General features: G+C 35.7%; 1 protein-coding gene and 1 non-coding gene across 2 annotated transcripts in view; one reads left to right on the forward strand and one right to left on the reverse strand.

The window, feature by feature from the left end:
• Positions 1 to 23805, reverse strand: part of CHM (CHM Rab escort protein) — a 71929-nt gene that overhangs the window by 22733 nt on the left and 25391 nt on the right. Inside the window, exons 5-9 of the mRNA XM_075106654.1 lie at positions 21192 to 21567; positions 19230 to 19346; positions 17724 to 17844; positions 15067 to 15292; positions 946 to 1023 (exon numbers count right to left, since the gene is read on the reverse strand). Coding sequence (XP_074962755.1) covers positions 946 to 1023; positions 15067 to 15292; positions 17724 to 17844; positions 19230 to 19346; positions 21192 to 21567 — 918 coding nt within the window. The remainder of the gene's footprint in view (positions 1 to 945; positions 1024 to 15066; positions 15293 to 17723; positions 17845 to 19229; positions 19347 to 21191; positions 21568 to 23805) is intronic.
• TRNAS-GCU (transfer RNA serine (anticodon GCU)) lies at positions 18366 to 18447 on the forward strand. The gene has a single exon. It is a non-coding gene; the product is annotated as a tRNA-Ser (tRNA).

Raw genomic sequence — 23805 nt, forward strand, 5'->3', positions numbered from 1 at the left:
AAAGAACTTCAGAACCTTAAGGAACTGGCAGAAAGCTAAAAGTTGTTGTTTATGGAATTTCAGGAAGAACAGATGCTACTTGACCATGTCATGACAAATCTAGCTACAAGTAGCATGCTCAGAGAATCAAATGTGCAGTGCAACTGGAAAGTAAACACATTACACCGATGATTTAACTACTAACTTCCCTAATAAAATCTTACTAGGTATTTTCTAGTTTAATTTTCAAAATTTTCTACAGAACATTTTGAACTTTTCAATTACAGAAACTAAGCTGAAAACACACTCTTAGGAGAGCCAAAGCCTGCAGTTAGAATAACAACTGATAGAACACATATAACAGAAACCACGACAATTCAGAGAGGTGTGAAAAATGCCACTATGGAAAAAACTGTGGGTCGATTTTTCTTAGCTCAACTTTAAACTTGCCCACAGGCCTGATATTGTAAAAGAATTTATCCTAGGATAAGAGGGCAGCATAGTTTATGACAACAATCTACCTAAAAACTCATTAAAGTCTTTTCTCTTAGAGTGACATGCATTATCAGCAAAGATTAATCTGATGAGTCTTTAGGTGAGCTCCATTTTTAAAAATGCAATAACAGAGGGCTTTGTTGTCATCTGATGAAAATCAATTAGAGTAGGTAAGGCCACAAGGAAAACTAACATCACTCATCACCAGCCCCCCGGCAGCTGAAATGATTTGTCTTCCAAGCTTGGGTGATCAGGAGCTGTAGTAATATCACAGGGAAATTAATTTAGTTTCTATATTCTAGACCCACTTTCCTTGTTCTGGAGGACCTATACACAAATTACTTTTAATCAAGGTTGATGTGTTATTAATACCAACGAGGATCTTTGAAGAATCATTTTTTTAAAATTGACTTAACACATTTTTCATCTGTATTTTGTATATAAACAGAAGGTTACTTATATTACACTTACCGTCCAGATTCTTTGTCCACTACAAGGCACTGCACAGAATGGCGAAGACAATAGACACCACCAAATACAGCACACATCCTAGGAACATATTAGAAAAAAAAAAAAAAAGACCCACAAAGGTTACTCCTATCACAACTAATTGTAATCAATGTGAGGAATGTGAGGGCGTGTCATAAGCAAGGCGAAGTACTGTGCACACTGTAGTACATTTTTAATAACACATCTTAATCTCTGAATCAGACAATCAAAACCCAATCAAACTAAAGCATGTCACATAGCTTTTGTAAAGGATACATTAGTAACTGTTTTTTGTATTAGCATTTATCTCGATCCTTTAAATTGTTACATTAGCTTGAGCGCTCATTCTCTGCTACCATCTTCAGTCGTTCAGGATGGAAAAGCACCTATTTGCTGGAGATACACAGCGTATCTACTGATATTCTGACCATTGCATGTGGTATAGAATAAAAAGGTAAGAATGCACGATGACCATACCAACTTCCTACTAGAACTCCAAGTATGATTCAGAAGTTATCTAATCTTACAAAATGTACTATGGGAACTTCATTGACTACAGGCACTGAGAAGTGCCCCAACAGAAGGAAGACTCCTTACAATCTAAAGACAATCTGTTACAAACAGTGATTCCTCCAGGGTCTGCCCGTGTTACGATATAGTTGCTTAAGATATCCTGTGCATGGACTGACGATAGAAAAATTGCCTACATGAAAAAAGGAACCAGCTTCACAGGTCAGTTTTTCAAAAGATAGAGCACACTAAGCTATTTAGCAGTCTCCCACTTACAAACGAAACCCAATACTTAAAGAAAATTATGCTACCCAAACATTAAGCCAATATCACAACTCATCTGTTTTCAAACTCTTAGGAGACTCAGAATTTAAAGAAACTAGATTATGACATTTAAATATGCGGGACTCCATGTGAAGTCAGCCCACTGTAAAATTTCATCACTAGCCAGGCTGTTTTATCACCCCCTTGAAGATATCTCTGACTAAAACTCTTCACCAGATAAATCTGTCTTATGCACAAAGTCTGAGACCACTCTCCCATAAAGCTGCACAGTAAAAGTTCAGTTGGGCTGGTGATAAACATGATCCCAGATTAACCCCCACATCCAAACTTCCTAAATCTGGCAAAAGCCAGGCATCATCTCTAGGGATTACTTTTCTGTTGATCTGATGTGACACAAGGTAAGTTAATTCACAAAAAACGCAAGTTTAATTTCCGTAAGTGATACCTAAATTTTTTCCTGGACCCACATTAATACTGAAATGACTGTGATTTCACTAGTTTTAATTTTTTTTTTTATTCTAGCTCTTGAAAGATTTTAATAAGCCCACATTCTTCAAAATTCTGTCAAGCAAGTATAAACAACTGAGATTCTTTAAGCTTTCTGTGAGACAGCACTGTAATGCAGAGAAATTCATGATCTTACAGAAACAGGATGTATGTTAGAGATTCTCAAGAACAAAGCTTCATTATTGACTGTGAATAAAGATAAACTTCAGTCAGTTTTTTGCTTACAGTGGATTATTTCAGGGGCATTCTTTCTAAAACAATAATACAAAATGCAGAGGATTAATTTCTCTAGAACTTGGTGTGACAAAAGGTAAACCAGTAGTAACATTTAAAAAAATATTTTTCAAATTATATTAAAAAAGAAATAATATTTCTCTTTATAATTTCCAGTCAGCATGGAAATTACTCAGTGGAAAAAGGTAAAGAAAAAAATAGAGGAGGTGTGTCTGATCCCTTACAATTTCAGGTTTGGACTGTTTGCAATGTCTGATCTATCTTGGGAATCTTCAATTTTATTTTTTTTTATTAAGAATCTCCAGCGATTCTTTTAGATCAATCAGCTATCACTGACCTCCTCTCGTGTATGCTGAAGAGAAAGAACAGAGAAACAATTTGCATATTGACATAGACACTGCAGATCCTTTTTTCAGAGAGAACCACTCTATCAGAGACAACTGATATCAGTGACATTTGACAATTCTTCCTTTGCCCTACAAGTTAAATACACCTGTGTTCTTCACATGATCCCTATTTTTCAGAAGTAAATAGCCTCTTACAAGTAAATCATGAAACAGTCTGTAGCACATTGAAGACAATGACACACTCTTCCATTTACCATTCCGGAGAAGGATTCTGTGCATTTTCTCAGTTCCTGTTTCTCGGCTGAGGCTTAGTATGACCCAACCATTTCATGTTCAGCTCACAGACAGGACAGAGCTGAAACTGGGAGAGCATAAAAGTCAGAGGTTACACCTACCACTTCATGAACAAAGCCTGCCTAGCTATTGTATTTAAAATAAGAATGTATAATTCTATTTATCTTTTGGTAGAGTTTACCCTGTAATTTAACAGATTAGTGTGACTACATTTCTAATACCTGCCTAGCATTAGCTAGGCATCAGACTGGCCAAAGCAAACACCTTGGATGAGAAAGGTAGGCTTCTCAGTTCTCCCATATTTCTGGGATGATAGCAGCATTTTCCTGGTTGGTGTTTGTTGGGTGGTTTTTTGTTTTGGGTTTGGGTGGTTTTCTTGTTTGTTTGTTTGGGTTTTGTTTTATTTTGGTTTTGTTTTTTTGAAGTTAAAGAACTTTAGGTATCTGTTCATAGGTTATGAACTTGAAAACTTTCATTTTGCGAACCCAGCTTCCTAAAATGGAATCTATATTGGCAGTCAGAGGTCAGATTGGACAATTCAAAGGCAGTACCACAATACCTTTTAAACTGCATAAATGACACAGCACGGCAAATGGCTGAAGTGTGTTACCAACTCACATCTCTTCTGAGCTATACTCCAAGAGGTAACAGTCTAAGGAAATGTCAGCAATATCACTTACTACTGGCTGAATCAGAAGATCTGGTTCCCTAGAAATACCCCTTCTACCCATGCAAAAGCAGGGAGAACATACACAATGTTGAATCCCAGCCTTGGTTGTCTGGAGATTCTTGAAGATGACACAAAGGTTAAACATCCACTGAAGAATTATAGAGCCTTGAGCTATAGGCTTATTATCTCTAATGCTGCAATCAATGGCTTCTTGCCTGACAAAACATGTATTAGGATCTTTCAAACCAACTCAGATGAATTTATTTCATATGCGTGTAAAAAAATAGCACTATTAACCTAACTATAACTAAGATTCTTTTGATAAAAACAGTAATTTTTTCCTTTGACTTCAACCACAGTCAAGGGCTTTTTGATATATGCACTTTATTTTTCTACCGCGCTTTGAAAGAATGTTGCCGCTTGGCTGCGCAAAAATGTGAATTACTTATTTTCAAGAGTAGCCTGCTATCCAGTGGAAGGGGGCATGACCTGTTTTCATAGTAGGCCAGTAGAGAACTACTGAAAATTGAAAGGAATTTTGATTGTGTTGTGTTAAACAATTACAAAGAGCCAAAAAAACCTATTAAAACACCCTAGCATGAAAAATTATATGATTAGGAAGAACTTGCCAAAATTATTTAAATATAGAAATTGAAATATTAAACTAAATGGCATTCCAATAATTTATGACAAAGTAAAATCATTGTGCTAACATTACTTTCATACAGTGGGCTATTCAAGATGATTTGACTGTACTTCAAGTACAAGGCAACTCTTTGATACCATTAACCCTAAATGACAGACATTTAAACTGATATTACTCTAATTAACTGGCGACTGCCTACACCAATAATTCAAGTTTTGCTGAAAGACAGCAACAACACTGTACTCAGCTTCAACTTTGCCCTGGTGACATCAAATCATACTGCAGCTAAATTAACAGTTGTGAAAATTTTTGGCCTGGTAGCCCTCCATCATACACAGCCTTTAAATGCCATTTCAGTCCTCATCAAGGCAGGAATCAGCAGTTGCAATTTTTAATACAGCTGTGAAACAATAGGACATATTAAACGCTGAATTTTTGACAGCATACTCGTAATGATTTATGAGTTTGTATATAATTTGATTATTCTATTAATTTTACTGATTACTGATTCAGCTAATATAGTGAAGGTCACTTACAAAATAAATCTTCATTACATTTCACAGAAAGTAACTGCCTCCAACTAGTTGTTTTCTTTAATTAAACACTAATGTAACAAGAGAGAAAATAGGCTTCAGGGTTGCTGCATCTGTTGCTACAAGAGGAGTTTACTGCTTTGATGTAATGCTCTCCGATATTAATTGAACAAAAATAGAATGTCTCTCCATCTGACATCTTGATTTTCAACAGAGAGATACCATAAACACTCTTAAATTACAGGCTTACTCATAGTTTCATTCTGAAACCACATAAAAGAACTGGGAAACCATATCACATTGTTTCATACCAAAAAAGTAGTTTTTATTTCCAGCATATAGTTTGTCTTCTATATTTTAAAATGCACAGAGTCATTACTTAAAATATTGAATATTTTTCTCCCCAACTGTACAGTCTTCTACAGCAAAAACTATTTGCTTCCCTCCTTACAGATGAATACTGCATGTACAGCACAGCAAGCTTTGGAGAAAGATCAAAGGAAAACATGCCAAGTGCTGAATTAATGAATTGTCCTCTTTCAATTTATTTTTACACACAGAGCAAGCTGTGACCTGGTTCTTACGTTAAATTATGTGTTTAATGAAAAGCCCCTAGAACTTCAGCATTTCTACAACATATAATTGCTTTGTGTTCTAAAAACATTAAAAAGTAGAATGCAGACAAATCAAATCAATAAAATGGCTACAGTTTAAAAAATAGTTAATTTTCCCAACACAGAGTTTCCACAAAAAAGTCAAATCTCAGTATGTGTACCAACCCGGATGAAGAAGGAAAAAAAATACAAAAAAACAGCACCATAGAAATAATGAAGATAATCACCAAAGCCAAGCAGAATTGTTCTGGCATTTGGACAGCTATTGGAAAGGACCATATGTGGCAATAAATTCTTAAGGAAGTAAACGAAGAGTCAAATATTTTGACTTTTTCCTGGAAGCTACGTTCAGCATTCCTGCAAAATTTAAAAAACGTCCTGCAAGATTATAGGAACTGCCCAGTTTATAAATCCAATTAGCAAAATGACAGTTTTAAAACTGTTAGAAAGTTCCTGCATAGTTATCAACCAGCAGTTAGTTAACTTCCAAAAAATATTTTGTAGGAACCACAAATTTTATGCTTGTACTCATATAGCAAGATAATTGCTTTCACCACATGTTCACTTCTGTCCTAGCATGGTAAAACAAGGAAATCCTAGTGCTGTGACTGGGAAATGCTATAGAAGGAGATGCTGTAATGGCAAAGCTCCCAATCAAAACACGGGGCTGGGGGCGGGAAACAAGGTCTTCTGCTCATTTCAGTTTCAGCAAACTCTTTTCATGGAGAAAGACACAGCAGGCAGGAATAGTGACAGCTGAGGGAGGAAATGCCACAGATGATAGAGGGGTTGGGGGAAAAAAAAGTAGCACAGTCAAATGTCATTTTATAGCAAATTTCATATTTTTTCTAGGGTTGAAAAACCAAGTTTCCTTTTGAAACTAAGAAATCGCTCCTTTTTATTGTATGGGATTTAGACTGTAATATGTAGAAATATACATTCACATACCATGAAGAGCTGTAGGAGAGCATATAGTATTTGACAGTAAAATAGGTAACAAGATAAAAAAAACAACCTGGTGTCCTTGATTTTGTTTAGAGCACAAAACTCAAGAATTTGAGTAATATACCTACTTATCACTTACCCTAAGACGCATTAGGCCCTCTGTGCACTTTTTTCCATAATTACAAAACAGGGATAATTTAAGTCTATCTCATGAGATGAGTCTGGCAAGGATTAATCCTTACTGTTCGTGATATCTGAATGGCCAAATCTGCACTGACGTGCAACTATTTCAGGAGTTTTAACATTTTAGTTCCTATTACGTGATGTGCAAGTTTAGGGGTTTGGCAAGTCAATGCTGCCTTTTATGGGCTCAAGATTCCAATTCTGTTTTCCAAAACTCATCTGTTAGAAGACATTACAATAAAAATCTTAGTTAATCATACATTTTTATATTCCTAGACTGCCAGTTTTGCTTCATGTAAGTGTAGATTTATTAAGCTGTTTCTAACACCTGAGAAACTTCTGTTGACAAAAATAAGACCATGTATGAGCTCTGTTTCCAGTTATCAAACTGTTAGTAATTTAAGCAACTGCACTAATGGCGAGCTTAGTACTAATGTAAGAGCTACGTTCCTAATGACTCTTGTAGAAGAGCTGTTTAGAGAGTCTAAGAGTGGTGGAAAATAAGCTTAGTTGTATCCGTTAATAAATTCCTAATATAAATAAATGAGACCAGTTTATATAATAATTCACTTGAAAGTCATTAAAGCCACAAAAGTTTTCTGTAATTATGTACACTTGCTAGCTATCCTCTTCTACAAGCCTTCCACTATGAAACTAACTCGCTATCTTCCACATCTAAAATAACCACAGAACAAAAAACCTCATATAAGAAATATTGAAGGTGCACAAATAACATAATTGTAGGCAAAGCTGCTAACGCATATGTGCATGGTATTTTACAAAAGTTTACTTTGGACTAGCAGCTGCTTAGCTTTAAGTCATTTCGGAAGCAAAAGTCTACTTCTGTTCACAGCCAGTGCTGCACTTCGGATTTGAAGAGTTTTGATTCAACACCACCCGCGTACAGACTACATCAGCGTGGCCAGTTCAGCCTCTGCTTGCCTGGAAGTGTTACGTAGGCTGGTCTACTGCACAGAGCTACCGATTTGGCAGACGTGATATTCTCTTTTCTGCTATATCCTTACTATTCGTAGAAGTAATATTTAATGGATTAGATGTGCAATTTGCAAGCAAGTGTACAACCCACCCAAGGATTTTGAAAGCAAAGTCTTTTATGTAAGATTTAATCTAATTTCTTGTCTTATGAGAAAACAAATTGAATGTGACACCTTAAAACTTGAAACACTTAAGAGGGTGAAAAAATATCTGTGCAAAAAGTAGATGTCCCAGTACTTATGAGAAAAGAAAAACCCAAGTTTGACCATAAACTCTTGATGACTACTCCATGATAACAGGTCTCTTGATCAAGTAAATTAAAAAAATAATGAGATTTCTGTCAAACTTTAGATCTGCGCTCTTGAACACAATTGCTCTTTCCAGCATAGGGGTGGGATGGGGTGGGTGTTTGGTTGGTACGTTGGGGTTTTTTTTAAATAAACAGTCTGGGATTTAGCCTTCTTAAATAAAGTATTTAGAAAGAATGAAAAATTTACTTTAAAGTTTACCAAATCAACCTAAGTTATTTACAAGAAAATCTCAGGAGGAGTGAAAACGATTAAGATTTTAGCACACAGTTACAAGTCATAAAGAGTTATGAAAATTTATCTGGGTAAGAGTACAGCCAGAAAAGGTTCCATAAAACTATTAAGGGAAAAGTACTGTCACTTGTTGAAGTAAAAAGGGATATTAATAAGTTCTGTTTCAAAATAAATTCATTGTGCTTCCAGAAACTGCAAAGTAAGTCCAAATGCTGTTGAAAGATGAGGGCTGATATGATGAAATATAAGGCTACTGCCTTCTCAGCCAAAATTCAAAATTTGAGGTAAAGAATTTGAGGCTAGGTGTAAAACAAGTAGTTCCAGAGAATGGAAAAAAATCTCAGCGGTTCCTGTACTACTGGGATAGTAGTTAAGTATAAACACACTCTGAAAACTAAGCTCTACAGAAGGTAGAAGTATGAGACCTGCCTGGCTCTAAGTTCGATTGACCTTGTAAGAATCTGTTCCTTGCACAAGGTCCTTCAGCGGCAATTATACAACAGTTCTGCCCTCAAAGAGGAGCTTGGGAGATCAGGACCGTAGGGCAGACACACAAAGCTAGAAACCAGTCACTAAGCATTAGCTTATCTATAAAATCCATTTACGTGCTCTCTGCCTCCAGAAAAGACATAAAAGTTCAAGTTATCTTAACCCTCAATTAAATTCAAGGATTATTTTACTAATTTAGTAATGTTTTGGAAGCTACCCCTTCTCTGTCTTCTAGTTTAATGAAAAAGGACTCTGCTAAACTACATTTGCGTTACATCCCAGATTTGCTCCAATAATAAACATTCATGTCACTTCCATAGATCTTCTGATGCTGTAACATATTCGTATGTCTGAGTCCTGTTTCTCAGGAAGAAGATATAAAACAGAATCTGCACATCCCCACACGAGCAGAGGGTAATTTACTTGTTAAGAGTTAATACCAAATAACCTATCAGATATATTTCCTTCATATTACCATTGTCTTCATTATTAAAGCAAATAATTACTGAAATATCATGTCATTATAGCATTTGCATTTTGAGCTTTTAAGTTCCAAATATGTTTGTAAAATGCAGCAAGAATGATCAAGGATAGACAGTAGGACAATAGAAGTTATTTTCAGCCTTTTTAAATATGGAATGTTACATTTCTTGTTCCTATACCACAGGGTATATTCTAATCCCTGTAAAACAATTTCTTGACTGAAAACTTTCCCATGCCTAGTTAGGGATCTGAAATCTATATACTTTGACAACATTAATATGATTCAGAACATCTTGTGATATATTCTAATAGTTGAAGGCCTTCACGAGGTATAAACTTCTGAAGAACACTGTATTTCTAGTCAGTGAAATTATAAGGAGCAGAAAAGCTCTCATATTTCTAAATAATTTTTTGAAACAAAGAACTGACAAACATCTCACTGAGAAGATAAAATCTAAAATGGGAAGGTATTTTCAAAGTTTCATACACTTAGAATGCATTTCACAACAAAGGTTATTTCCAAATTAAAAGTCTTTCCCTGTCACATTCCGAGAAATAATGTGGGCAAGGACACAAAAGCATTCCATAGCTTTATTAACGACAATGCTCACTGATCTGTGAATAACCTGAAAAAAATGAAGATTATTGAGTTACTTTACCAATCTATCCATCCATCACTAGTGAACAGGTCTCAGAATGATGGATTATTTCACTTCCCTGATGTTTATCCCAAGAAAGAGTTTCTCCTTAGAGGTAAAAACAAACAACTGATCCTACAAACACTCATACTAACTATGCTTGCCCATTTTGCATCCGTCAACAAAGTGAAGACAAATATAGCAAGTTTGTCTTTAGAACATTGTTTGAGTTTTTCATCAATATGACAAATCATACAATTAACATACAGAAAAGTTATGCATTTTGCTTATGTGTAGGAACATGATACTCATTTATGGATTAGAATGAAAAAGATGTTACACTAAATTTTTAATATCTCAATTCTAAGTGCTTATTACAGTCAGATTTCCTAAAGCCTGGTCTTGATTTCAGAACACTAAAACCTTCCTAGAGGCTGTAACAGGGACATAATTGGAAATGTTAAAGTACCTGAGACTACCTCAGAAGATTCGACATTTGTAGCAGATAATAGCTCAAATGTAAGGGTAAAAACTGATCATTCATTTTTGAAATATATACAGGAACCTTCCAAATCAATCACAAAATCCATCATATCTCAGCCTGGACTCTTAATCTTCTTGTAAATATAGGGATTGAAAGAGATGAACCGTCTTAATCAGATCTTTCCTCCATCACAAAATTACTACTGTCACTGGCACTGACACAACGATTACTAATTGCAGCTAGATCCTGTAACAACTACTAAAAAAATGTTACATTGCCCACCAAATGCATACACAATGTAAAGGTTCAAAGCCTATTTATAGGCAATGCAAGTCATTAACTGACTACCTATAAAAGTCAGTGAATCACTAATTCCTACGGCAAAGCAGCCAAAGACATTCTATCACCTCAGCACCAATTACCACGACCACATCTGTCAGTTCTGGGATGACTCTTAACAAAGAGACGACAGACACCATGTGCCACCCCCCAGAACCTTTATGAGGTGACAGATGATGTGCAGTCTTCAACTCCCTCTAGAACTTCAAATGGGAAAAAACTGCACGACTACTTCTCAAAAAGTCTTTTTTCCATTTGGATGTTCACATTTGCAAGAGTCCAGAAAAAAGAATCTGGAACCAAACTGAAGGAAAACTATGCACCACCTCCCCCAAAATTCAATGTGTTCACAAAGGAAGCACTTAGAAAAATCACGGAAGTGAGGGCCACGACCTACAGCCGACTTCTCAGCTGCCATTCATTAAATAACACTGGTCATGGGTGAAGGGAATCACAACTGAAAGCTTCCAGAAAGACTCCCTCTCAAAGGAAATCTGATAATAAAGAGGCATATTTCACTGAGGTGTACTGTAAAGGTGAACTATATGAAACAGTATTTGTAAAATAGCACTTCCAAACACTCAAAACCGTAACAAACTCAAAAAGTTTTGGCATCTGAAGAACTGTAAGGAAAGAAAGGAGATTCAAGTTACAGAAGAGGAATTTTGTACAACATGCAAAATCAAGTATGTCTTCATATTTGACAACTATTTTTGATTTTTAAGTCAAATACCTTTTTCTCCCCTCAGTTACAAAGGAAAATTTGGAAGATCACAATTTTAACATCAACCTCCTGGATCAGAAAATATTTTGGGTATTTCCTAATGTTTTCTAGAAACAGAAAAACTCCTCAAAATCACACTAAATATTCTAAATGTTTTATCACTGAGATTTTACAGTTTAGAGTGATGTATGTCCAATTACAGTTTTACTTTAGTGACATTTTTTCAAGAAATGAAAGCTGTGTTACAGATTTGCAACAAATATGTTAACAAACAGCAAAACGTACGTTGATTTCCCCAGCTACCATACATACTGAAGTTTTGATGTCTTATGTTTACCATATCAAATGCAAAGGCTTGCTTTGATTTTCCTCAAGAATGAGATATTACTACATTTATTTTTACAAAGCATAATACTACTAATACTTTGTTAGAAAGGAAGAGATGTAGCAGTTTTATACCAAGAAGTTTGAACCAAAGGAAGCTGTTATACAGGCCAGTAAAGTTTTGCTGCTTGTCAGCTCGGAAGAGCATGAGGCTTCCAATGACCTTCTTTGTACCACGAACCCAATTTATGGAGACAGAGATCTCACATCTGTACCTCAACATATTGGGAGGTACATTACAGTGATATAAAAGTTTAATTTTCTCTCCTAAACCATACCTGTTTAAACCAATAAAGAACTAACACCGCTTTTACTCACTCAAGTGTCGTCAGTAGTTATAAAACGTTGTACTGTTTATGCAGAATTCATTTAGAATGCAAGGATGTGACTTACAAATGTCTTTGACTCATTCACATAAATATGCATGCACACCATTTATAACAGTAGCCTTGATGAGAACACACAGTGTAACTGGCTGCAAGAAACGCTTAAGAGGTTTACATTAAAACAGAATACAGAACGGTGGTTAGAAATCACAGAACAGGTGACACCTTACGCTGATAACCTGGTGATAAAAACTGTAGGGTATGATGTATAGGTTGTGGCATTACCACTATACTATACAGTCTGAAAATAGTATTCTTCAGATACTGCTCTGTTTTAGCAAGACATAATATGCAAGGCAGACCACACATAAAAACTGTGATTAATCTCAAAAAAAAATATTATGATTGCCTCCTAAATTGTTCACTTAAAAACTAAGACATTTAGACTTTCCTTTGTATTAGAATATTTGTAATATAAGCTTCTTAAAAGTATAATTACTTCTTAGTTTGACAGAGTAATCTGCTTCAACTATTAAAACAGTCCTTATTGTAAGACTTACAATTTAACAAGAAAACCCCAAAACAAAACAAACAAACCCCAACCTTAAAATGCAGCAATCAATGGGCAAAAAGATAAAGCTCAAGCCATCTGAAGAATTCTTGTGATCACAGAATGTTTTTCTGATTAAAATATTGATAATACTTCTAGACACCACTGTTGCTAACACTTTAAATATACTGCTGTTACAGATCAGAAAATTGCGTGTGCTGGATATTAAAGTAACACCAAAGGGCTTTCAAGAAAAATTATATTGAGAAGAACCTACAGTGGAAAAAATAACTACAATTCTAATTTCAATTTTAATTATTAAATTTGCTTTTTTTTCCCAGGTATTTGAAGCCAAAGAAGGTCTAATTGCAAAACTTGCACTGCTATAATGGCTCTGATAATATTTTGATTTATTAATCCATTGGTCACATACAGATCTGTACTCCCACACGAATTCCTATAAATACAGAAAGACATCTGTAATATCTACAAACACTAGTTCTATTGCACGACCGTATCCAGAGCACTTACCTAAACCAATTCTTTTTCACAAATAGTCTGAGCACTTAATTATGTAAGTCCGCATTTTTTTTAAATCTCCATACAAATACAGTTTAAATTACAGATGAAAGACTATTGACAAAAGATGAAGTTACTAAATAACATTTCTTTTCAAAGGAGTACAGAACAATGCTTAGTTGTCTAAGGACTTAATGGAAATGTTGGGTAATCTACGTTCGTACATCACACAGACAATTCCACGTGGCCTTCATTAGTTGCTAAGGCCAAAGACGACCTTGCACAATACGGGCAGCTGCTGGTGCCAAGCAGCTACTTTGGAGATACCTTCCACAAACTACGATAAGTATTCCTGAATGTTTCTATCAACAAATAACTGCATCCATCCTATATACTGCCAAATAGGCTCAAGCTGCTAAGGCCACTCTTCTAGCAGTAATTTATGTACCGTTATAGAGAAGAAAAAGAGAATCTATCATACAGACTAGACTGGAAGGAAACGTCCAACAGTGTGCTGTAAACCAGAATTTCTTAATAGTAGCACTTATGTAAAAAGCAGGACTTGTCCACCAACACAGAACAAAGCAGGTAAGACTTTGCACTGATACTTAAATGAATGATATACAAATATATCACTCAGACAACAAAATGGCCTCACCAAGCAATATTGCTTTTTTAAATAGAGCTAATGTTTACTTCAGACCTACAGGTTATTACATTTAAAACCCACATAAAGCAGATGGAAGGGCTGCTTGCCAGCAAAAGAAAAGATTAAAAAAAGCCCTCAGCCTTTTAAAAGCCAGTTGAACTGTTGGAAACAACTGAAAATTAAAACCGCCCACCCTCTGCACATGTATTCTTGATGGTCCCCAAAAGCATCCATCAACAACTCCTCTGCTAGAACTAGCACACCTCAGGAGTCACGATAAAGACTACATTACCGTTGCCCACAGTTCAAGTAAAGGGGCTCAAGTGGATGTTGTTTCATCCTGGAATCAAGAGGGGTTTTTTATTTTAATTACTTTCTAGGGCTCAAGTAGTGGAGAACATATGGCTACTGTTTAAGATGTTAAGAATGTAAAAGTGCAGTCTGTATATGGCTCAGTGTAATGGGGCTTCACAACATCTTTTCTGCTGCAGGTCATAGATGGAAGCTTGTGGTCTATACAGGTCTACCAAATGACGCCAAGAGAATAAGATTATTTCACATCGGCTGCCCTGGCTATCTAAGTCTGATGTAACACAGGTGAAAGAATTATATATTTTTTAAAATTTCATAATAAACTGAACATGTGGCACAACTTTGCTTCGTTCAGAAAAACCCAGTTCATTATTAAATATCAATCTATGAATGGCAGACGCACTCTCAGCATTAATTAGTAACACAAATTGAAAACATATATCTTCCTGTGACTTCAGGAAGACTAAAACACAAATTTTCTCAACCCACCAAAACACACAGTCATCCTTTTGGACAGACACAGCTCCAAATTTCCTCTGTCAGTTTTGAAGAGGGATCGCCACCTATGAGTTAAATTATCTCTTTCTCATTTCCTAGTACTTATTACCACAGGCAGCCACCCAAAACAGCCAGCTATTACTAGTTGCACTTATAATACAATGAAAATTGTTTCAAAGTATCAGAGAGGCATAATTTCCAACATTTTTCCCCACCCTTTTTTTGGCGGGGGGGGGGGGGTGGGGGTGGGAAGGAAAGAGTAATTTAGTAGCCAATGAAAATGTAAAGCAAATAAAACCAACACGAAATTGTTAACAGGATGATTCCTATTGAATTATATCTATTAGTGTTAGGTTACAAAGGATTGCCTTTTTTGAAGATAGGTAGAAGAGTGATGCTTACCTGCAGAAACACTGTGGAATCTCTCCTTGACCATATAGAGGAAACAAAAAAGGTGTATTGCCATAGCGGCCAAGGCACTGAAGAAATTTTTTTGTTGCCTGAAGACCTTCAAGAGTGCTGCAATCAGCCTCTGACACCATTGCAATAGAGTGAAGAATGAAGTGCTGCAAGCTGGGCGTTAACTTCCGTGTTCTTAAGAACTGAGCAAATGTACTGTTCTCATAGTCTGAGGAAAAAGTAAATTTACATAAAGGGTATAACGTATTTATTTTCTCATATGTATCAACTTAAACAAGTACTATTGTATGCAAATAAACAAAAGCAATTGAGTCTTTCAACAAACGATTTGCTGAAAGTGAGTTCTCTCAGAAGACAGAAATAACACTCCATTGAAATATTTAAAAATAATGCAAACCCATTGTCCGAGTCTGCAACAGTCTAGAAAGTGGCCTCTGAATATGGCTTCATCTATTTGTTATCACTGACTTGATCTAAACCCATTCCTCAACCATGTGAGAAAAGTGAGAAACTGTGGGCAGAAATCCATTGAGGTGCCTTGGGACGATGCTCCTGTAAATTACTCAAAATATTATCCCTGAAGGGCACTGGTTCAGGAAGAGTACTGCTGAATCTACACTGACACAGTTAGAGTATATATTTATGCACAGCAAAGCCATTCACAGTGTCTTAATCCAAAGACGAGAGGCCGCAATATTTATTTCAAATGAATGACTTGCTTGCAACAAACAAGTATGGATAAGACACAAAGACAACAGGGATGAGGAAGCGTATCTCTCCTTTAAATTAATACTATTGCTGACCCATTTTAAAATTCAAACACAAGACTTTCAGGAGATGTGTAACTCAAGTGTTGCATGTCAGTGATACACCTCTGAAAAACTATAGTTATCTTAATAACTAAGATTTTTTTTTTTCTCCAGGAAAAGATTGTATTTGAGTAATAACATACTTTCATACTATTCAGAAATCTGCTCTTATGCTTATTTCAGTCATAGGTAAATTCAGAAACACCCCCATCAATGCTGCGAATAGTATTATCAAGCTATAGATTCTGTTTAACATTCAACCACTGTTTTATCACAAATGTATCTTACTACCCTTCGTACAGCCATGCAGCAGCTCACAAAATGACTGGGTTTTTTTGTTTTATCATTCTACAAAAATTCGCAAGTTTTTCCTCACTTCAAACGTCCTACATAATTCCAAATTTTACAGAGAAAAGCTTTAAAAAAATTCTTCACTATCATGAACTCTCCCAATTAAAAGTCTGCCTTCCCACGAATGTAATGATCTCACCAAGAGCAATTTTAAATTTCTGGAGTCTTTACATCAGTGTAATCTGGCTCAAAATATTCCATATTACTTTCCAGGCTATTTTAAAATGTAGGAACAAAATCTGTTTAACTGCCTCTGGAAGTAAAATAATTTAAATTTCATTTAGGTACATGAATCAATGAATTAATTTAAAACTGATGTGGCATCTCCTTTCCTTACTTAATTAGTTTTCTAAATACCACCTATATTCTCACTCTGAGCACCTTCATTTCTTCCATCAGCAGCAAACCTGAAACTACCTGTAATCTATAAACCACCTCACTCTAATGAGTTTTTCCCCCTTCAGGATTTTCTGGAGTTCATCACAGACTCTTTCCCCTAATCTTACCACATCATTTTCAATATCAACCAATTGTTTCTTGCATATGTTTAAAATAACTTTCTCTAATGTTTTACCTAATGTAAGGGTCTGGTTCAAGTAATCAAACCAATACCAGTATCTTAACAATATCTTCTTTTTAACACTAGATTCTTTCAAAAATACTGCCTAGCCAAGCTACCAACAAGCTACAAAAGCAAACGCATGCTTCAGTCTGAAACATACATCAATAGTTTAACTATTCCTCTTTCCTCATTATTTCTTTTTGACAGTTTTTTTTTTTGTGTTTTTTTTTTTTTTTTTTTCTCCTTGGTTTACTTTTAGGTGCCAAGAACTGAGAACATCATTTTTTGTACCCTGAGGTGCACAAACCCAATGCAGAGAGTGGGTTTCCATCACCTTCCGTTAGCCGATCTTCCTCTTTGACCTGATGCTCATTATTCTTCGCACATTATGGCTTAAATCTATTCAGATTTTCTCTCCTCTAAATAAGCCATCAGTTGATAAAGGCACTTTGAACTTGCCCTCTGCAACTATAAGGTATTAAATTACATTTACTTTCGAAGTTAGAAAATTCCAGCTTCTCCATTTCTGATTTTGCGGCAACATACTGTGAAGATCTACATATTATCAAAAAAAAACCCGAAAAGAAAAATCAGGTACATCCCACCATATTAAAAATATCCCTGGGAGGGGGGAGGAAACACCTAAAAACGCTAAAAAAGGTTTTGCAACCTTGCTGTAATATATAATTTTGCTGTTAAAGAAAAATGTAAATAATAAATGACATGGGAACTAGAAGAGCAAGTGCTTAAGTAGAAGAATTTAACATTGAAGGGAAAAGGTCATGAAAAGGTCAAAGCATGCTTTGGAAATGAATCTATAAAAATAAATTGTGTGAAAACACAGGAGAGCTATCAAAATTGTGCATAACTGAATGAACTCATAAGAAGAGAGTGTACACTGTTCAATGAAACACTACCTTGATATTCATCAGGGTGTTGTTCATAGTCCAAACAAAATGTCAAAAATTTCATTAGCATTCTCTTTTCCACCATAGCGAGCTGTCTGCTGTTGAAGACATCTGCTCTAGAACAAGGTACCTGGAAAACAATTTTTAATAATTTCAGATACTTTCCATACTCTGGGTAGGAAAAGCATCAAACAACACTATAGGTTGATTACCTAACAAATATTTTAAATTACTATTTTCTATTACTATTTTCTATTGTCTACTTCTTTCCCTTATTTTCTATTATAATAGTTACCAATTTTCCACAATAAAAATAATTTAGAATCTTTAAGTCTCTTCCCCTTTTCATTTCCCTTCAATTTCACTTGCATCTCTGAATGCAGAGTTAATCAAAAGAGTTTGTATTAATTAACTGTGCCAAAATCTCCTGTTGCCATTATCAACCAATGACTTCCCCTGTAAGTAGCAGAGAGAAATCAAGTGTACACTAGGAATCTGAAATCCTACAACCTGTGAATCTTTAAGAATCAACCGCAAAGTTGATCACAGTCTAAATATTTTACATGAGGCAAAGATTTACATCAATAATTTACTGGACTGCAGTAAATTTAGGTTTGGGTTTTGGTTTTTTTTGTTAATATTCATATGGTGGACGAGGTGGCCGAGTGGTTAAGGCGATGGACTGCTAATCCATTGTGCTCTGCACGCGTGGGTTCGAATCCCATCCTCGTCGGTAAGCTCAGGTTTTGCCCAAACCACCCCAACCTTTTTTTTTTTTTTTTTGCATCAAAAAGGGCATCGCCAGGAGAGAGAAAGAAGTCATCATCCTGCTCTACTCAGCGCTTGTCAGGCCACACCTGGAGTACTGTGTGCAGTTCTAGTCCCCGCTATACAAAAAGGATGTAGACAGGCTGGAAGGGGTCCAGAAGGGCCACCAAGATGATCAGAGGACTGGGAAGCTGCCATAGAGGACAGGCTGGGAGAACTGGGTTTGTTCAGCCTTGAGAAAAGGAGGCTCAGAGGGAAACTCATCACTGTGTACCCGTACTTAAGGGGTAGCTACAAAGAAGATGGAGACTCCCTTTTTACATGGAGTCCCATGGAGAGGACAAGGGGGGATGGACACAAGTTGCTCTTGGGGAGATTCCGACTGGACACGAGAGGGAAATTTTTCACAGAGGACAGTCACCATTGGAATAATCTCCCCAGGGAAGGGGTTGACTCGGCCACGTTGGACACCTTTAAGAGTCGGCTGGACAGGGTGCTGGGCCATCTTGTCTCAACTGTGCTCTTCCCAGAAAGGCTGGACTAGATGATCCCTGAGGTCCCTTCCAACCTGGCATTCTGTGATTCTGTAAGCCACAGAAACCCCTTTTCATTCCAGAAATGAAATAAAAATCAAGATCTTGATGAAAAGCACAAGCTTATTGTTACAAAACTCTGAAGAAACCAATTTCAACCTTCTTGACTTCAAAAGATGAGATTAAACATATTCAATACATTATTTTACTATACCTGTTCTACTTTTCCTTCTCGAAAGGCAAGAATTCGCGTCGCATTTTTAAACTCTGCGTATCTGCTAACGTTCGACTTAATCAGCAGGTCAATTAACAGACCTCGGGAGTAAAGCAACTGCACAGAGAAGAAAAAAAAGAAAATTGTGAATAAAGAGAAAGCACTCACACTAAAAGAAAACAGTGATACCAACAGTATTCATCTGTAAGGTGTTTTCTTTAACTATTTACAAGCAGACACAGTGAAGTAAAAATCTGAATAAAGGAATATCAAGACGTAGTAAACGAACTGAAGTGACTGCACAAATGGAGGAGACAAAGCAGTCCACAGGAGAGAAAGGCAGAAGGTGTCAGCCTACTGCTCATTTAGTTTTATTAGTCTGAAAGTCACAGCTTAAGACAATTTTTCTTATTGTCATCTTGGATAATTTCTTTGCATTGTATGCTATATACCCTTGAGCACTGTATTTTACAACCTTCATTTCCCCCAATATCAATAAAGTACATGATGCTGTCTGTGTAAATCATCACTAGTTGTTTCTTAAATTACCTGAAATGATTTTCTAAATGTAAATTCCTCAAATCCCCAGTTAAAGTTTTGTCATATCTTTTATATTAATTTATACTCTGTCTACCTTTACTCTTTCTGTAAATATATTAATTAATAAATATATTAAGAAATACTGAAAGGACAGAAATGTTACTATTAACAGAAGATGTATGTCTGAACTGAAAAGCATCAGAGGTAAGTTTAAACACGCTTCAAGACTTGTGGCCCCGAGTAACAGAATTTGCACAATCCCACAGGAGTTTTCAATATAGAAGTTTACTGGAACAAGGACACTACGAGAAAGTCTGTGTCCCAGTGCCAGAGAGAAAACAACGTAAATTACTACTCTTGCTTTGAGGACTACTCTTCTGTCAGAATTTCTGGAATTCACTGCCTTTAACACCACGTAACACAGTGGCACAGAAGCAGTATAAAAAGGATACTAAATAGTATTATCTGCTTAACCACTATACACCTACTGTTGTTTCCATGATGTCACTCCTGTGATGCATGAAAGAGGTATCTACATTTGGAACACCAAGACAAAATCTGAAATAATGCATTTGGTAGGGTGTCCACAAGGAATTTAATAGATTACTGAAGAAAGTGTTTTCTTCTGGTTTCCAGAAGTTTGAAAAATCTTTTCATGCACAATATGGAAAATTATCATTCAACTTTGAAAAAACTTCCCATTGCAGAGCACACATATAGTCCAAAGCACAGAATAAAAACTTCCATTTAACTTGAATTTGCAAGGCCATATCCATATACTGTGAAGTACCTAAAAGGCAGACTTTAGAGTTGAAATAGTATGACATGTGTCAGACTAATAATTTCTCCTTTAAGTAAAACGCACACTAGTAGGAATTCAGTACAACAACTCATTTTAGTAAGCTTGTATGTTATGGATTAACTGTAATTATTTTTTCTTTCCAATAAGATATATTCCAGTTCAGTGCTTTAGTCACCAGAGAACCAAAACTAGTATAGAGGGACAATAAGGAGAGTTTCACAGGAAAATCTAAAACCCAGGAAGCACTCCAACAGGAAAATTATTTTTCATTTTAAAAACAACAAAGACCTGCATAGAGATTGTTTGTCCTTGTTTAAAAATATAGTCTTAATGGTACTATTTAGAAAGAGCAATTTTGCGGATATTACTTTAATTTACTTATATGGACATATTTCTGAGCTATGCTTTATGGTCTCTCTGGTTATAAACAAACACTGAAGAGCATGTATGAAATAGTTCTTGTTTGTTTTAAGGGTACTAATTCTTGTTTACTTCTCAAGAGTGTCTTTTTTGCCCCAAAGGTACTGTGTCAGCCCTCAGCAACATTAAAGATTTTTTTAAATTACAGCATTTTAAGAAAAGTAAACGTACTTATATGAAGAGAGTCATTGAGTTCCTACCTTGGAAACTAAATCAATATTAAACCTTCTGCCTTCTCTAACAATTTGGTAATACGTGATTTTCTTTGGTTCTTGGGCAGAAATTTCTGAGGGTGCAGCTGCAGTTTTTCCCGATTCTGGAGCAGACTCGCTTAATGTCGTACTATGAGAACTTTCATTCTCAGAGGTTATTTCTGTGTCATTCCCTTCCGTTGCACTTGCTGGCTCAGTGCCTGTAGCCTTTTCTGGTTCCCAGCTCTCCGCCTGCGGTAAGGCGCTCTCCGTTGGTGGGCACTCTTTTTCCGATTCCTGAGCAACCCCCTCAGCACCAGAGGCTCCAAAGACAGGCAGCTTTGGCAATGCACCAGCTTCTTCAACATCTTCAGCTGAATCCTGACTGATTAAAAACACAAGGAGAAGAAGGGGGGGAAAAGTCTTTTAAAGAGTCTTAAAAGCTTGTTTAAAGTTTTGAGTCAGTGCCAGAATGGAAACCTCAAGCGTTTCTATGAAAAACATTAGAATTTCTTTATCCTGGCCAAATCAGGTATACCACCCACTAAAGAATTATGGTTCTTTGACTGCAAAGCTATAATTCAAGTGGAGTATTTTTACTGAGAAGGGGAAAAAAAAAACAACAACAAACCAACCCACACCAAAAATTTGGGTTCTTATTTTACACAGACTCAAAAGATGGAATAAGCTTAAAATGAAAGTCAAAACTCTCACGGTGAAACACAATACACAGCTATATAAACAAAAGAAATCCAATATTTTAAAGGAGAAATAGTAAAGCAATTTGATTACGTTCTTCCTATAGATTAAAAAAATCCAACCTTTAAAATCGAAATGCAAAAATGCATTAAAGTCATTAAGCTCAGATATTTTAAAAACCAAAATCACTGAATAAAACAGAAGTGATTTATGCAACCAAGACTCCTTTGTATCTATTATAGCAAGGCCGTAAGAGAAGCATGCAATTTTGACCTGGAGTTTAAGCAAAACTTTCAGATTGCTTTTTCATCTCTGCCCTTGCATTCTAATTAGTTGTTCAAGTAACAGCCATACAGAACAAAAGTTCCCTCAGGTAGCAATGTTATTTTTATGCACGTTAGAAATTTGTGCACAGCAGATGAAGGCAGCCAGTCAAAAGGAGGGGCATTACCACACAACATTTACTCTGCATAGTCCACTTCCTTTTCATGACACAATTCTTTAAAAGTGGAGGTCTGCTTTAAAAGAGGAATTTTAATCTCATCTACTCTTTTTATATTGCACTTCAATGACAGCTACCTCAGAAACCAGTACTTTTGAACTTAGAATTTTAGTTTGTACTACCAGCTGAGATGAATCAAATCAATGTCATTGTAAGTGAAAGGAGTTCAGCAATAATTTCACACTATCTTTTTATCTTTATACCACAAGACATTAATGCACTGAATAAACAATTTAATCTTGGCTGAAAACTAATGAACTATGATTTTAAAGGTGACCTGCAAACGTACAGCACAAAATTTCAATAACTAACAGGACAGTTAAAATTCACTGAACAGTAAGGAATTATTCAGTACACATAAAAATGCTCCCTCACACATCTGTAGCCTTACAGATGGAAGCAGGGGGCAAGATTTCTGTTAAACAAGGGAACAAAAACCCTGTATCCTTTAAACGTTGCTCCTCACTTACAAACTCGGGGACCTCATATGGGCTCATGAAAATAGGAGTTTGGTGTACGTCTGTCAGCCTGTGCACAGCCACCAGGAAGCACTTATTCATGAACAGAGTAAAATATTGCCCTGGGAGATACAGAAACTGCTATAAGGAAGCACTAATGAAAGAAGTCTGTTTCTGTACATTAATTATGTCTTTTTGCTTCACATTACAAGTGTTAAATAACTATAAAATATGAAAGAAAAGTATTTTGTTGAATTTTTTTTAAAAAAGTAATCTCTTCTTAAAAAAGAGCAAATGAAAGTCAGTTGATTTTGAGACTGCTGTTTGGATTTTTCTTTTTCAGGAATTTGGAAAAAGATGTTTGTGAAAACTGCAAGAGCTGCTGCCATTAATGCAATAACTAAGAATGGAGCTTTTATTTAATCCATCCTACAGCTTTTTGTAACACAAAAATTCAGAGGAATTTTTTCTTTCTACCTTATCCCAACCTCAGCGTACAGTTCAATCTCAGTTTAAACATACTTATTATTTTTTAAATCAAAATAAAATTTTGATTCACAATACATTATCTTTTCTTCTATACCACTCTGAAAAAGCAGTGTAACAGAAATGTCATATTTACATATTTTACATCTCCATTCAATTCCCATTAATGAATACGTAAATCTGCATGATTTGCAGCTCTACCCATTTTATAATGAAAGCCTAAAAACTGTATATAATCTAAATTCATGACATCCTTCCTATAGGAACAAATATCCCTGAATAATGTAAGAACTGTCTATAAAAATCAGTCAAATTGAACTTCTGTACAGACAATTCTTCTCCTAATTCAGAAAAAAATAATACATCTGCAGACAAATTGTTGTGTAAATTTGGAATATTATCTTCCACCATTCATCAATTAATGGTACTAACAAAGGAATATCTTAAAATGAATGTGTCTTATTAATGCCTTGTAACA

This window comes from Phalacrocorax aristotelis, chromosome 11 (genome assembly GCF_949628215.1).
Source record: "Phalacrocorax aristotelis chromosome 11, bGulAri2.1, whole genome shotgun sequence".
Lineage (NCBI taxonomy): Eukaryota > Metazoa > Chordata > Aves > Suliformes > Phalacrocoracidae > Phalacrocorax > Phalacrocorax aristotelis.